This window comes from Echinops telfairi, unplaced genomic scaffold (genome assembly GCF_000313985.2).
Source record: "Echinops telfairi isolate 266 unplaced genomic scaffold, ASM31398v2 ScPeMD7_1;HRSCAF=3_0, whole genome shotgun sequence".
NCBI lineage: Eukaryota > Metazoa > Chordata > Mammalia > Afrosoricida > Tenrecidae > Echinops > Echinops telfairi.
The window spans coordinates 36,661,995-36,679,741 of record NW_022103896.1 but is presented as its reverse complement, the minus strand read 5'-3'; the positions used below and the strand labels follow the sequence as shown (position 1 = coordinate 36,679,741).

General features: G+C 39.9%; 1 protein-coding gene across 1 annotated transcript in view; it reads right to left on the bottom strand.

The window, feature by feature from the left end:
- Window positions 1-17,747, bottom strand: part of UBR5 (ubiquitin protein ligase E3 component n-recognin 5) — a 94,925-nt gene that overhangs the window by 72,798 nt on the left and 4,380 nt on the right. The window contains exons 5-9 of the mRNA XM_045287206.1: window positions 16,778-16,897; window positions 9,923-10,112; window positions 9,591-9,750; window positions 8,614-8,763; window positions 6,660-6,853 (exon numbers count right to left, since the gene is read on the bottom strand). Of these exons, the coding sequence (XP_045143141.1) occupies window positions 6,660-6,853; window positions 8,614-8,763; window positions 9,591-9,750; window positions 9,923-10,112; window positions 16,778-16,897 (814 nt within the window). The remainder of the gene's footprint in view (window positions 1-6,659; window positions 6,854-8,613; window positions 8,764-9,590; window positions 9,751-9,922; window positions 10,113-16,777; window positions 16,898-17,747) is intronic.

Sequence of the window (17,747 nt, the reverse complement as noted above, 5' to 3'; positions counted from 1 at the left end):
GAACTATGGAACAATCTATCTGTATTGGTTCCCAATGAAATGGTTTTACAGGAAGAAAAAAACCGAACTGTTATGTTCTAGCAGTGCATTTTTACACATGGACCATATGAGGTGGTTTCCAAAAGTTCATAGAAAAATTCCATAATCATTTAATACTTTTCCCCCCCACAAACTGTTTGAAGACATCTTATATACCTGTATGCACAGAAAGTTTTTGAAAGTCAGTATTTACAAATGAACAGGATAATAAATATAAATGATGCTCTGAAAGTTAATTTACACAAAGCTGTGGTCTATGGGCTGGGCTGCTAACTGCAAGGTTAGTGGTTCAAACCCACCAGTCACTCAACAACAGAAAGATGAGGCTGTCTGAAAAATCTAGTCTCAGAAACACTATATGGTAGCAGTTCTCAACCTGTGGGTCGTGACCCCTTTGGGGATTGTTGGACCCTGTGACGTATTTCCGATGGTCTTAGGAACCAAAACACTGCTTCTCTACAGTTCAACCTCACACTGATGTTGGCTTTTTATGCACACTGTCGTAAAATGTAGCAATGTCATTTACTGTTGTTATATTAAGGCTGTTACCCATGCTACACCAGGCTTCCAGACAAAATTTCATTTATTTGTAATTAGAAATAAATATTTCATGATATAGAATTATATCTTGTTTTTGTGATTAATCACTATATTTTAATTATGTTCAAATTGCAACAATGAAAATACATCCTGCCTATCAGATATTTACATTACGATTCATAACAGTAGCAAAAGTACAGTTATGAAGTAGCAACGAAAATACATGAGGAACTGTATTAAAGGAGTGTGGCATTACGAAGGTTGAGAACCACTGCCTTAGACCCTCGGGTTTCTAGAACAAGTCCTACAGTACTGAATCCTGCACTGGATGCCATGAGTAGCCTGTTCCAGGTCTTCCAAGGCATCACAAAGGTAGAAGGGGTTCTGAGTAGTACAGCCCTGGGAACCCACAGGATAGCAGAACATCACAATTAATCAAGCTTTGTCCAAGTTCATCCATCAGAGCCATCTGAGAACACCTGAATAATACCTCCAAATATGCCCATTACCTGCTCACCACCTATGTGGTATGGCTTGGGTCCTGCCAACAATCGAGTATCTCCCATCAGAAGATTCCAATTATTTTTCTTCCCTGGCAGCATATTTAATGAGTTAACTACTAGTTTAAGATACTATTTAAGCAACAAGTCAGAATCCAGAGGAAAGACATAAGGATATATTTATTACGAAAACAACAACTACAAAACGCTCTAAGATCTGTGGGCGAGAAAAGCGGGTAAAGGGAGACGTCGGACAGGGCAAGATATGGCAAAATAACAATTTATAAACTATCAAGGGCTCATGAGGGAGAGGGGAGCAGGGAGAGAGGGGAAAAATGAGGACCTAATGCCGGGGGTTTAAGTGGAGAGAAAATGTTTTGAGAATGATGAGGGCAATGAATGTACAAATGTGCTTTACAATTGATGTGTGTATGGATTGTGATAAGAGTTGGATGAGCCCCTAATAAAATGATTAAAAAAAAAAAGATCTGTGGGCGAGATGAGCAAGTAGCAGTGCTATCTATGTGCCAACCGTGGGGCAGACAAGTGAGCGAGAAACGCCTGTATGGCTTGCAGCATATTACTATAATAGCTACCACCTGGGACAGACATTATAAAGGAAGACAAGTAAAAGGAGGTAAGAGGTGGGCAGAGGGATCCTGTCCAGTCAATTACACAAAAGAATCAGAGTGGCCCCTGAGCAGGAAACACTGAGCTTGAGATTCAGAGGAGAAGAAAGAGTCCGTCAGTCATCAGCCTTGGGAAGGAAGCCTATGCTTGGGCTGGGAGACAAAAAAGTGCTAGCCAAGTTCAAAGCACGAGAAAAGTATTTGCTTGATGACTGAGAGAAGGATGACAAACAGGGACGGGAGGCAGGAGCCAATTCATGTTGAGAGCTTTGTCAGTCTTGACATTTGAATGTTCTGCCCAACAAAGCGGTGAGAAGCCATGGTGGAAAGGGCTTCCTCATAAAAGCAGGGTAGCCTTTGATGTTTACTAATAAAAAAAATTAATGAAGTTAATGTCAATATCAGAAGCAAAGAACTCATCACCCAAATCTCTCAAAAGGCTCAGGCTTGGCTATAGCAACCTGTGATAAGCTGTTTAACGAAACTAAACGCTAAGAAAATCTCTCCCTGAAAGACAGCAGCTACCCCCCTTTTATGAAAAACAAGGATTCTGTTACTGTAGTTCACTAGATATCTAGATATCTTGAACAGCTTAGGACTCCACCAGCACTGCTTTCCTGGGCTGTTGGTGCATTTCTATCCTTATAAATAAGGTGATCTCCTAGCTTTACCTTAAAGGTACTGAAGAAAGCATTTCCAAATACAAGGTTTTAGCTAAAAATGCCTTCAGAGCGTTCAGTACATTAAAGGGGAAGAAGCCGCCCAGGGACAAGCTAGCTCCATAGGCTCCCCTGCTCCTCTCCACACTCTGTTCCTGGTGTAGACGCCTCCTTCAGGTTGCTCTTAATACTTCGATCTGAACGACAGAAATTCCATGATCCTTACTGGGGCCCTTTGTGTGCACAGGCCTATGAACACACAGATGTCTTTCCCTGCTGCTGCCAGGGCGCGTGCACACCAAGTATCCCCCAGGTGACACGAAGCATGAGCAGCTCTTCCCACCAGTGACTGGGTGAGCAGTTACTCGAGAGATAAACTGTCGAGGAGGGACACTGAACGGTCCAGAGGAGCTGGAATCCTCTCTGTGGCAGTAAGTACAGTGGCTACACACGGATGCAACATTGAGCTCAGCATGACAGCCATAGGGGAAAATCCACACTCTTTCAAGTGGTCTGTGCAGCTAGATATCCCAATCTCACAGCAATCCCATAAGGGAGAAATCATACTCCCCCATTTCACAAATAAGGAAAGTTGAGGCCCAGAGAGATTGAAGAATTTGATCAAAGCCACACAGCTACTCCATGGCAGAGGCAAAATAGGAATACCAGCCCTCCAGCATCATGCCTATACTCTCAGACACTGTTATATGCAGGTTGGGTGAGGCCAGGCTCTTGTGTTCGATTCTCTTGTGACACTTCTTCAAACATGTCAATGCCACTTTCCTGACAGCCCACAAATCCTCCTCCACTCTCGGTATCCAGCAGAAGAACCTAACAAGAAACAAGGATCCCATCTTGGCTATAATAACATCTCGGGGGCTACAGTAACACGGGACAGGCGACCCTCCCCCTGCCTTCATGGAGCTTTCAGCATCCCATGATCATCTCTAATAATGTGTGTAGGCTAGCTTTGACATTTAACTCAAAGAATAATTCATGGAACTAACTATTCATAGCTTAAGGTTACCTCGAATATTCTCAATTCACAATTATATTGTAAGAGCTTAAAAGAAGGGAGAACATTTCATGATTAATGAGCCTCAATAAACTGAAATGGAAAAGGTGGGGGGGGGGGGGGGGGTGGGGTTTGTTGAAATTCTGAAGAACTGTCTAGCCCTATACGTGAGTAGTGGAAAAGTAGGTATTAACCCAGCTTAGCTTACCATCAATATCAGGACTTAACAATGAGGAATATTAGAATAGGTCACTCTCAATGGCTTTTAAATCAGGCTTCCTGGCTTTGTTGCCGGATCTGTTTCTTAACTAGCTTTGGGAACAATCATAATGCACTGGTGACAAGGAAACGGGGAAGAAGCAGCGGCGGTACATTGAGGGGATTTTAATGGCAGAGTTGAAGCAAACTGTGTGAACAGTTGGATATAAAACTGCTCTGTAAACCTTTACCCAACTCACAATAGTTTTTAAAAATGGTTCGCCAAGACAACCTCTAAGATTTCTTCCCACCCTGCAATTCCAAGTTCATACTGTGTGAAACAGCCTATCTTAGTACCCTGGTGAAGTGAGGACATCAAAAAACCAAACTCAGGCCAGTCTGCAACTCACAGCAACCTTTAAGGGAAGGGTAGAACTGTTCTTGTGGGTTTCAGAGACCGCAACTCTATGAGAGTACAAAGCCTCCTCTTTCTGCCAAAGAACAGTTTGATGGTTTCAAACTGCTGACCTTAAGGTTGGTTACCAGTCCAATGCGTAACTACTTCGCCATCAGGGCTGTTATCGTGAGGATATAGAAACTATTACATCAAAATAATCCAACAGCTACCAAGATTCTTTAGAAACACGCTCCCAAGGAAGAATATTGAGAGTCACATTTTTAGGAACACACATTTAATTCTCATGTTTCCTATACTCACACACTTCAAATTTCATGAGACCAAGTTCAACATCTGGTGCGGGTGATCACTAAAGACCCAGTAGTTCCTGCGTGGTGCAGATGGTGGATGCACTCGAATGGTAACAAGCCGACCCAGCTGTGCCTCAGACAAGAAGCTGAGTGATCTACTTCCAAGTACTCACTCGGCTGTTGGAAACCCTGTGGAGCACATTCTACTTTTGACACTCTTGGCCTCCCTGAGTCACAATTAACTCGAGAGCAACCAGGTTGAAGTTTATTTTACTTGCGTATTTGTTTATAGCTTAAATACCTAGCAAAAGTATCAGGCCCTCAGTAATCGGTCCACACGGAGCAGTAGCATGTCGATGAAAAGGAGGTGGTGCGCTCGCTCTCCTGCGGCTCGGGTTTTGAGCGGGGGCCTGAAAGGAAAGCTCAAAACCTCCTGAGCTGGAACTCTCACTGGGCCCCTCATTAGACACTCGGCGCTTGCAGCTCCGTCTCCAGCGCACTGCAGCAGCGGGAACAGCAAGTGCACACTGGCTCCTAGCTTCTGCACTCTCTCCTTCCAGGAGTCCTTCCTGGACACATGGCCTGGTATTCAGCCTCTGCTTTTGTATGTTAATTCCACAAGCTCTCCTAGCTCTATGTTTGCTTCCAAGGTGTACCACTTGACCCTGCTGACAAATACGTAGTGATATTGGCTGACAGCTGTGGTAATGCTTAATACAGTTTAACTGGGTGTCAGTTGTGTTCTTTGCCTAAAAAAAAAAATTTGGGGGGGGAGGGGCTTCATTTCAACCATGAGCTAATAGATTATTTCTTTTCCAATACTATTTTAAACTAGGTGCTTAAGAGAAAAGGGGTAGGGGTGATTTTGTTGTTCCGCCACTCATTCAATAACTCAACAAAACCAGAAAAGTTAAGTATGTATGTACAGTGCCAAGATTTTAAAAGACACTTAAGTTAACTGTCTCAGTCAACAAATTGTACCTTAAAAATGTTAGCAATATAGACCAATAAAGTCTGGCTACCCTCAATCTGACTGAGGAAGAGTGCTACTGTTCAAAACTACCTTCCTCCATCAAAGATGATACACACCAAAGGAGCCTGCTCAAATCCATGCAAGACTCCTGAGTCTTCTATTACTTCCTGTCGGCATGAAATAGACACAGCCCTAATGTGACTAGGAAACAGTGAACAAAGGAGAAAAAAGGCCTAATTGTTTCAATGGGCTGCTAACATACGAAGTAAAAGTAGAACTGGGAAAGTTTCTAGTTTTACGGAAATAAGTAAGAGAATGCAATTCAGGGAAAGTTTGGCAGCTGCCAAAGAAAACAGAATGCCTTTCCTTCCAAAGAGACTGATTAAAATTCATGTTCCTTGCTGCATTCAAGCTTTCCACATGAGTTGAATACAGAGGAAAATAAATTACAAGACCCACACAATAACTATAAGAAAACAAATTTAGTAAGTAAATTAATAATTCCCTTTAACATCCTCAATTTAAACTCAGAACAGATTAACCACAATGTTCTCATCTTCCCCTACTTTACATCTACTACTTTTGAGCATTTCCTACCCAACTGGCTCCGTAAATGAGAAAAAAAATAGGTTTTAAAAAAGAACACATGTTGATCTGCAGCTTTGTATAATTGCTTCTGCAAATGACTCGTCACACACTAGAGCCAGTGCAATGAGGGTTGCACTTGTTACGGTGATGGAGGCTCAAATCAATTCACATCAATCGAGTATGTCCTGGATGTTTCTTCTAGAAAGCAGTCCTCCTCAGGATTCCTAACAGAGCTCACCAATCCACTCCCATGCATACGGCTTTGTCTTCCCCAGCATTCACAGCAAACAGCCTGCCAGGGCTCAATGTGACTCAACAGGGCAGCTAAGCAATCAAAGACAAGGCAGATCGCCCACCCTGCCCCAGCATGCTCATTGTGGCAGTGGCCACAAACTTCTCTTCTGCATCAACCTGGAGCCATTTTCCTTACTGGGCAATGTCTGACATTACAAGATAAATGTCTGCCATGAAATATTTCATCAGTCAATGGAGTAATTCCACACAGAAAAGAAGTCCTACAACAGAATCCTTGTGTGGTACCTACAACTATGCTCCTGATTTTCCTAATTTGCTGGTATCAGAGGGGAAGACAAATTGCATTGTGAAACACATCTCACAGAGTTGGCTCATGCACCACTAAATAAAGGGGCTCTATTTTGTACTTTCAACGAAAACCAAACTACTACCTTATGCCTCCTTTTTAAAAAAAATGGTAGTACAGAAATTCAAAGTAAATAAATAAATATTGGGGAGGAGGGTTGCTTGCCGGGAATCCATCTAAAGGAGGGGGCATGAATTTTCCCCAAATACCTTATCAGGCCACCATTGCAAATCTTCTCCTAGAGAGACTGGACTTTGAACAGGCGTACTCTTCTTATCCAAGTTTGGTTCTCCGTCTTTGCTGGTAGAGCCCCTCTCATTATCAAATGAGGCTCCATCAAGCCACCTTCGTTCACGTAAACGTAAAACAGACTCACGTTCACGCAACAGCTCAGAGTCTCTCTCTAAGGGAAGAAGGAGAACTGGTATGCAATTGGGTCACACCAGTGGGATAAAAGTAAGCCACTCTCTAGTAAAGACCCTTCAGGATGCAACTAACAGCAGTTTATCTACTCACAAAAATAGTTACTGTAAATAATAATAATATATATCTAGTTAAACCTGACATGCAACATTCAAAACATTAACCCTTTCAAATGAATGGATGAAAATCATGAGCTAGTATTTTTTTAAACTATGTACAAGCAGAACTTTCTGCATTCCAACTACATTTTAAAGGGGCAAGGTTTTTTTAAAATGAAGTTTTAAAAATCAGACCATGAAAAATGCTTACTGTAATTTTTTAATTAGCTCTTAAAATTTTGCAATAAATTAAGAATTTTAAAACATTAGATAAATAATGTAAGACCAAAAGGAGTATTTGTAGCGTGTTTAGCAATTAAAAACAACAACACTGCAAATAAAAACACCACACAAAAAAACTTGGAAAGGTTAAAATTTATATCCGTTAATATAAGCTAACTATAATACTTTTGGCAACCCAAAAGCTCACCTGTAATTTTATAGGGCTGGACTTTTAAAAATTTTGATGAACAAAATAGACTACTCTTTATTTTTCAATCAAAAAACTTCCATACCAAAATATATTCCTTTCAGTCAGCTTATAAGCCAAGTTTATTTCTTCTCTCAGTTTGCTCAAATATTGTTCTTTTAAATCAAATAAAATGTCAAAGACTTAGGTGATAAAGACATGATGCAAAATTAAATTGAACCTTGTATACAAACAAAAATTGATCAAATATGAGTAATTTCATATGGTTCAGATCGAAATAATACCTACATATACAGTAATTTTAGGAAAAAGATATAAGGGAGAAATTTCAAAGGAATTATGTGTGTCAGATATTGAAATTGTAAAAATGCAATGCTTAGTGCATTACTGCAGTAAAGTATGCATTTTACATTAAAATTGTAAAGATACTTCATGCCCGATACATTATATTAAAAGATCCACACAGGTTTGTTATTTTAAATTTCTGCTTTTAAGCACTAGGTATTTACAAAAAGGTCTTAATATAGGATGACACCTTTCCAATATACTGATGACCAGAAAACAATAGAGCTAATCCTTAACTGTTATTTGAATTGAGTTTTACATTCTGGGAAGTGAAAATCTTGGCATAACAAAAGTTATGATACAAACTAAATTTCTGATAATATATGTAGAGGCTATATTGATGATTTCAGGATCTTCTTTCTGGCCTCTACTACACATGAAAGATTTTTAAAATTTTGAAGACCACATTTTAATATACTGAACATTTCTTTCTATACATTTATTACTTGCCAATTCGTTAAAATTTTCATTTATTTGCTTTTTTCATTTTACTCTTTCATCTAACCAGACCTTAAAATGAAAAAGAATCACTTTATTTTAATCAAATAAACTAAAGAAACTTGTTTTCTGAATGCTGCATGTCAACATAAAGTAGAATTCTGCTTTTAGTTCAGAATCCATATTCCTAATTAAAAATATAGTTAGGTAAGTTACAACCCTTGATATGCACACTCTACAGTTTTACAGATAAGTTACTTCTAGGATACTACTGTGGCTCTACAAATAAAAATAACTAGTTTTAATTCCAAAGCTTCCAAGAACACTAAAAAATAACATCTACTGCAATACCCAAAGTTCAAATACAGTGAATTCTCCCACTGTCTCTCCGTAAAGCCAGCCAGTGATCAAAAATAAAAGCAAAATTACCTCGAGATGAGCCTAGCCTGGAAAGTGACGAACGACGGAATGATGGGTAACCAAAATAGCTAATATCTTCAGAAAACATGGCATCAGCATCAATAATGACACTTGGGTGGGCAGAATGAATGTCGGCGTCAAGAAGAGACATGAGGTCCTCTATAAACAGAAGCAAACAAATATACAATGAAGAAGCTCAGAGTGCACCTGCAGAGCACTACAAAAGCTTGCAAATTAAAATAAGTTAACACCAGGGACTGACTACTGACATTACTCGGGGTTAAAAAAAAACAACTAATAATTAATGTAGTCTTAATAAAAGTAAGTGAATACTTGTTTAGGTTGTCCAAGACATAACCACACAAGATCACTGTCTAAGACACTTGTGACATATAAGGATAATCAAAATCTGAATGCAGCTCAGTGATCGTAAGCCATATTCAGTAATAAAGGCACCCAAAACAACGCTCCAAAGTCATCTGCCAGCTAGTGACAAAGCCAGGTCCAACACACCCATCGTTACTGGGACCAAACACAAGTCCAATGAGCAAAAACATTTCCCTGCTTTCCCTAAAAAGGAACTTTACAATCAAACTGACTGCAGAGTACCTCTGCCTCAAAAAGAACAGTCACACAATTATTGGTGCTTTAAAATCTCAGTCTTTCCCCAAGGACAAGGTTCAGAGGGTTAGGAAAGGAGACATGAAAAGACCCCCAGGGGAGAAATAAGGTAGGTGGTGGCATACTAAGGAGATGGCAATGGGTGACTTGGGAAAAAATTGTTATGAATTGTTGAATGTTAAGAATGACGATTTTTTCAGTAACCCTTCACCTATTCACAATAAAAATATATTTTTTAACCTAACCAAAAAATCAGGCTCAAAAGCTAGTTCAAAAAAGGGGGGTGGGGTTGGGGTTAGTGGGAGGTGTTTCATTCCCTCGTCAATGCTCCAACACTGAAAAAGCCATGATGGTGGCCTACCAACCTCCAGGCAAATAAGATTCACTGGCGGTATCATCCCCATCGTCTCCATCTTCATCATCCCGGCTAAGTAAATTATTTACAGCAAGGTTTACATCAAGATTGGTTCGCTGGAGTTCCCGAATAATGACACTTCTGGATTTGCCTTGTAAAACAACTTGGGCCTAAAAAAAAATTTTTAAGTAATGAAAAATAAAGGAAGAAGACGTTGCTAATGTCTTCTTGATTAAATATCAAAAGTAGCTCTCTAATAACAGTAAGCCAAGACTACAGTAGTTCACCATATTGAGGTAAATTTCACCTTCAACTGTTAAGAATACTACACACTGTCCACACCTGTGAGATAAGCTCCTCGGGAATAACAGATGCTGGGATCACCGGCTGGGGCTGACTGCCCAGAAGGCCTGACCCACGATCCCGTCCTGTCCGTATCACTCGAGTCTGCCGGCGGGAATCCCGAGCTCCAGCTGATGACCTACCAGATGACCCTCCTCCACTGCCACTCACTCCTGAACTCCATCGGCTTCTAAATAATGAAAGATGTGGAGAATTAGCATTTAACAATCATTGTGAAAAGACCCCGTTGGGTCATGTTTCCAGTTTCTTTAGTTAAGATAATTTGTTTAATTTGAAACATAGTGCTTTTTGTTTTTTGGAAGGATAATGTTTTACTGTAGCATTTGCACAGAAAAAAAATACAGTATTAAAATTAACCTTTAGAAAAAAATCAACCTTTTAAAGAAAGTCATAAAACATAAATTTATTGCATTTTAGGAACCTTTTACATTTCAGCATTGTTGAATAAAACTTTTTCCAATATATCCACATTCCAGACTGGAGTGTGCATGAAAGATACATCAAACTTAAATAATAATTCTCTTCAGAATGGCTGGAATAAAATTTTATATTTATTTGCTGAAAAGTATTTTGTTTATATTTTGCAGTATTAGCTACCATGCTCAAGCAAAACTATTACTTACTGTTGCGCTCAATGATTTTTTCCTAAGTATAAGAAAACGACTTAGAACAATGCCTACATCTCTTCACCTATTGCTCAAACAATTACGTATGCAGGGCACACCTACAATTGCTTTTCTATATTCAGTCAGGTGTTAATGAACCTGGAAATAACAAGTCTATTAGCTGTATAAATAATGAGTGCCAATTCAACTTTTAGGGTTTTTGTTGTGCTTTTTACTTTGCCACCAATTCCTCCTTCAGGGCACTCACCGAAAGAGTTAAAACCTTCAAACCTCTACTGCAAATACTTTCTTCCCCTCCCAAAAAGTTCTGTGTATAATAACAATTAAAATTTTAGATCAGTAGGTACCAAATTTCTTGATCTCTCCTTACTCACTAAAAGCCCAATCTCTAAACAAAATGTTTTCTGTTCCTATGGGGGGTGCAGGGTAGGTTTCCAAGAAAAACTTGTGCTGTCTTTTTGAAGAATGTCTACCGTTATTGAGGAATGTCATCTACTCGTGCTTATGACCTATCCACCTCTAATGCCTGAGAACTTCCAAAGATAACCAGAGGAAAAAACGACAGTGTGCGTCCTCAGGGCTGCAGGGTGATGAGATATTGCCACTATGGAACAGATTTTAGAAACATTAGAAACAGAACGAAGTCAGGGTATCCAAAAACATATTAATACATAATATATAAACGTAAAGGTTTTCTTTTCAAGTCATATGTATTATATTTATGTAATAAAAACCAGAATTAGTAAAACAAGCACAGTCTATTCAGACACTAAATCAGCACTTCTACTACAGGTTTCCTACAAATTAGAAGAATGAGGTCTTTCACATATGCCCCCCATATTCACAATAACAAGAATTTAGAAACAGCCCAAATCCCCACTAGTAAAGAATAGTGAAAAAACCTTTGGAATATATATGCAATGGAATACTATGCATCCCTTACAAAGTGATGAAACCAGGACAACACCTCAGGAAAGGATCTGGAAACCATTATGCAGAGTGACGTTAGCATCACAAAGAGCAAATACTGTCTGAGTCCACTGCTGCAGGGACGAACACAGGTTTCAGGTCATTCAGTCCAATGGCCAGCCAAGGCCAGGCAGTACAGTAGAGAGCCTGGCTGGTGCCCATGACCCATGCACCATCCTGTCTCTGTGTGCATCCTGAAGGTCACTTTGGCGGATGGGTCCTCTCGTCAGCTGGGATCAGATTTTTGAGAGATGGGGAGAGGAGGATAACTGCTTAGTGGCTGGCATGCAGAGGTATGACGAGGTCCCCAGGGCTGGCAGACATTCCTGCCAAAGTGATGTAGGATACTTATGGGAAAGTCAACTCAGAGGAGAAAGGGAGTATACACGTCTGGGAGAAGACAAGTTATGTCTGTAGGTGAAAAGGCGGGGGGGGGGGGAAGGACCAACTTCCTAGTGGGTGAAAAAATGATGAACATTTCTAAGGACCCCAAGGCGGGGAGAGTACGCCTGGTAATACGCACCTAAAAAACAACATTGGTCTGAGTTTCTGTATACAACGTTGGGACGCAGGCCATGTGCCATAGAACACTGGGACATTGAATTCTGGATCTTCAGGGTGCACAACACGCTCCAAGGCCATACCAGAGCCATCTAGGTGAACTAGAGCCTACCTCAAACACACCTGTAATCTGAGAAAACTGAAATTACATGGTGTGTGAAGAAGCAGAAGACAGCTATGCCAGAGTACTGACTGAACTGTCAGAAGGTGGACTAACATTTACTTACTATTGATACTGTCAATGAATATTGTTTTAAGTTTTGCCTAACAAATTAACTCCCATTGTTTGTGTAAATATCAGATAAAATCACATCTAAAATAGTGTCTGGGGTCTTAAAGGCTTGTTTCCAAGCAGTCAGGGATCTAAGTGAGACATCAATTAAGTTCACATAGAAGAAGCATACCGACATCCATGACCTAAGGATTGTAAATTACATAATAGCAATTTGCCAAGAGGTCAGCAGTCTGAAGCCACAATTGCTCCATTGGAGCAAGATGTGGCAGCCTGCTTCTACCAAGATTTGTTGTTAGTTGTTCGGAGCCACTAAATGGGTTCCAGTCCATACTGGCCCCATACATAATAGAAAAAAAGACTGCTCTCGGTGCTGTCCTCACCACTGTTCCCGATGCTCGAGCCCGTTGCTGCAGTTATCTGTCAATCCAGCTCCTTGAAGGCCTTCTTCTTTTTGGTTGCCCCTCCATTTACCAAGATGATGCCCTTCTCTAGGGAACCACCTCAGAAACCTTGTGGGGCAGTCCTACTCTGTGCTATTGTTGCTGTGAGTCCGAATCAATGCAGAGGCAGCATGGGGTTTCCAGGTTAGAAACAATGTTTAATACCAAACTAAAAACTACTGAAACCTGTTACTACTTTCTGTAGTTTATCAAACTACTTTTAATAGTTTTGATCTGACTAAATAGTTCTCATGACAAAAAGAATGCAATTCAGTACCAACTAAGGAAATTACATCTATTCTGGAGCCCAGTTTACAAGATTAAAGCCCATGGGCCAAATTCTGTCCACACCCTTGGTTGGTTGGTTGGCTGGCTGGTGGGTTTGCACTACTGATCTTGTAGTTCATAGCCTAGCCCATAACACCAACTGGGTTCCTTCTCTAGTACATGTGATAAATTACAAATTCTTTAAAATTTATCAAATTAACACCGAAATGTGGGGCGGGCTGTACAAATCAAGGAAAAGGAAGTTTTATTAATCAGAAAGAAAAGTATTGTTTGCTTTGCAAAACTTTTTGTTTTACACAATAACAATCACAATTTCACATAAGCACACTGAGAATTATTTTCATAGGATCAAGACTGAGAAGAAGCCTTAGGCGCATAAATTTAGTGGGCATCTACAAACTCAAAGGTGAACGAACGCAAATGAATGGCAATGGGTCAGTGGGCACTGTGGCTTTTTCAATATTGCAATCCATGAACCCGAAGCTAAATAAAGATTTACAGAGTCTCTGTATCGTGTGTGTGTGTGTGTGTGTGTGTGTGTGTGTGTTCGGAAAACGATGAGCAGACACTGTATGGGTAAAGAGTATGGGCAAGGATAAGAACTAGTAGATTTCTCTGCATTTTAAAAAATCTTTAAATTTGCCCTACTCATCTTTGAACTGGGTCTACAGAGGTTTTATGTAAGCCCAAGAACATTACTTTATTCTCATATTTGTTGCATATTTTATAAACAACAGCATACAATTCTACTGCTTGATTTTAGTCATTCTGTCAGTCTATTACAACTGATTTAAATCAAGTTTAATTATGCTAAATAGAGAGGATTTACATCTGAGACAATGGAACAACATAATAAATACCAATAATGAATTGTAAACTGTGGAATAAGACAGGTATCTAGAACACCCTAACAATACAAACGGATAACAAATGAAGAAGGAAACTTCTTCCTTACATTTGAATTCCAAGTAATAAATGTCAAAGAAAATTTTAATTGTGGTTTGGCAAATATAACAGTAATAATTGCTTCAGGAAAAATTGGATGTTGTAATCAGTGAACAAATGATCTACCCCCCAAAACACATGTTAATTACAAAGGGGAACTACTCGTTTTTACTTATTGGCATGGTTAGGGTACCAAGGACCAAGTCAAGTTCACGCTATGCAAAAATAGAAGATGAACACTTCAGATCACAAAATGGAGGATGACTACATACCATTGCTACCAAATTCCACTACCACATCCCCGACAAAGAACATCAGTACCTAACTGCCAAACCACTGTGAGCCATGGCCCAGCATACTGACACACTTAATCACCAGTCTGTTACTCTTGACTCACACCTAAGCATTCTTGTTACTACTAGATATGTCATTAACACACAACAGATTTTTTTTTAACTAGTTGTAAATGCAAAATGTAAAATAAGTTAATCGGTGAGGAGTAGGTGTATTAACTTTACACTGGATAAACTACGTGATCAAAATTACTACCCTACTGCAATAGGACACGTCAGCATCCCTACTGAAGAGATGCTGCCAAAAATGCATCAGGCTGGGTTTAACCAGGAAAAACAACAGGCAAACCGTAAGTTAGGGACATCTTACAAACTCCAGCAGTTTTCAAGATCATCATGGTCCTGAAAAGGTAAATCAAAATTGTAGAACTGTTCCAGACTGGAACGGGCAAAGGGAAAGATGACAATTAATGACATGTGGCCTTGTGGGCTGAATTCAAATCCACCCAAAGGGCCTGGGGGAGGGGCATGGCATGCAAGTTGGGTAAACTCTAGTTTTTATGCTCAGTACCAATGATAATTTCTGCTTTTGATCACTGTACCGGGGTTGTGAAAAATGTTAACAGCATTCAAGGAAGCTAGCTAGGTACGGGTATATTGGACTTTATACTCTTTCGTAAACCTGAAATTATTTCAAAGTGAAAAAAATAAGTAAGAGTAAATGGCTAAGTAGTAAATATTCTAGGCTTTCTTGGCCAAGAAGTCTGTCACAACCGCACATCCCCATTCCCGTGGCACTAATGACTCCCTGGCAATAAGACCAAGACAGTATGGAGTAAGCCTCTGATGAATTCCCTCTGAGCACAGCTGAGGGATAAGAATATTGCCCTGTTATCAGGCAGAGAGCATTGTAAAGCTGATTATGGCAGAGGTAGTTAGTTTAAAATGTAACATATCTTTTTATGTCCTTTGTGACACATTTTAAAGTTGATTCTGTTTTTTAAAGTGGGGTGGGGGAAATACACGTGGACTAAGCCTCTTCCCCTCTGACTAGACCAGGGGTGCGAATAGCCTTGCTATTATTGGAATGTAGATTACTTCAAATGCAGTTAGGTTAACATATAACACTGTATCATTTGATCCCTCCTTTGACCCATTTTAAATTTGTTCCACTTTAAAGTATTTTCTGCTTCCTTTTCGACAGTATCTCATTTTTACTTTGTTATTGCTGTTTGTTTAATGTTTTTGGTATATGAGAGCCAGGATAGGTAAATCTATAGAGGCAAGAACTGAATTAATGGGTCCTGGGGGGCTATGGCAGGGGAGGTTAGGGGGACATGAGAAACAAATAATGAGTACAAGAAAGAAGAAAATGTTCTAAAACTGTCTGTGGTGATGACTGTACAAGTCTTCTTAATATGACCGAACTATTGGATTGTATAGTTTGTGAATGATATGCCAATAATACCATTAAAAAATACAAAGGCAGCGAACCAGGCCTTCAGGCAGTTTACCAACCCCAAAATGAAACAAGCCCTCTTTATCTTTAAAGGAGGTACAGTTTGACACAATATGGTAGATAATAATATTTTTTGGTGAAATGATAAAAATTTAACTTGTGATTCCATATTATTTACAGAATTCTTTACCCTGTTACTGTGTATAGGGCTTTAAACATGAAAAACACAATATTTTCATATGTTCCCTATTAGTAGTTCTGATCCCCACCCACCAACCCAAGAAATTTAATTCTGTATAAAATAGCAACTTTTAAAACTTTCAGCAACCCCAATTTTTAAGTCCATATTTACTTCACATACAACTCAGTATTTTAAAAAATTTTTTTAACTGGGAGAAAGATGAGGCTTTCTACTTCCAAAGGAGTTATAATCTCAGAAAGCAACAGGGCCAGTTCTACACCATATTCTATAAGGTCTCTATGAATTGGAATCAACTCGATGACAATGTGTTATTTCAGAAAATCTGGCTATTCAAAAATCAAAATGATTGAGATCGTCTGACTTAGAAATGGTTTATGATTTTAATTTCTCTACATAAAGACAGGGAAATGAGTGAAACTTGGCTACCTGGTTCACAAAACTATTAAATAAACACAGAAAGAACTACATAACCTGGATTCCAAGAAGAAATAAACGTTAGATGTTTTCATCCGAGAATAAGTCACAAATTTTGAACAACAAAATGGCACCATTAAAGCAGTAAGTGGCATGATGACAAGATAAACGCACGGGAGCAGAATACACTTCTCAAGGGCAAGCCCTGCGCTCGCTCGCTGTGATTGCCTGTATGGATTATTTTTACCAAGGTGGCTCACCAGAGCAACATGAGCTCCTGCCCGGAGGTTGGGAGTTTCCTCATTCCATTTCTAGGGCATACTGCAGACGATCACTCAAAACAAGAATGTGAACAGGACAATGGCAGGGACCAGTGGATGCCTTCATCGGGCCATAACTTACCCTAGGGTGTTGCCTGCCAGCCTGCCCAGAGTCTCAGAACCAGAGAGAAACCATGGGGAGTCACTTGTCCTGCCAGGCCTGGAAGTTCTCCCTGTTCCCGAGTTGCTGTTCAACTTTGACCTGGGCAGGGGGTGGGAAAAAAGTAGAACCACATTAGAATCGCACATTGTCTAGGAACAAACCTAGAATTCCAGGCTACTCTCGGACTCTGGAGACTTAGGAGCCTTGGTGGTGTAGTGGTTACATGTTGGGCTCATCAGTTCAAAACCACCAGCAGCTTTGTGGGAAGAAAGACTGGACTTTCTCACTCAAACAGTTAAAGACTTGAAAGCACACAGGGGGTCGCTATGAGTCAGCAAAGACTCATGGCAGTGAGTTTTTGTTTCTTAGGGGACTTATAAGTTACTGCTATGTCAGTCCCAACTCACAGCAAACCCCTCCTACCCCTGGCACCATCCACATGATCAGCTGCGGCGCCACAGAATTTTCACAGGTGATTTTCAGCAGATCACCTAGCCTTACTTCCTAGTCCATCTTAGTCCAGAAGCGCCCCTAAAAACTGTTCAGCATCAAAGCACTATCCAAGCCTCCAGTGATACAAGAGTGGTGTACAGTACCTATAGCTGACATACATTGGCTATCAATCAAACCAGCTCTCCATTCCTACTGTGGGAAAGAAAATACCACTCGACGACCCCCTGATCCTACTGAAATCAGTACTTCCCACCAAAGAGCAAATCTAAAAGTGAAATGCCTCCCAACAACCCAGTGGTCTTCTCTGGTTGAAATCAGTTTGTTTTGTTTTTGTTTTTGTTTTTTTTCTGAGTACTATATTAGAGTTTAATGTCTAAGCACTACGTTGTTTTTTTGTTGTTGTTGTTGTTTTCTTTTTTAACATTTTATTAGGGGCTCATACAACTGTTATCCCAATCCATACACACATCAATTGTGTAAAGCGCATTTGTACATC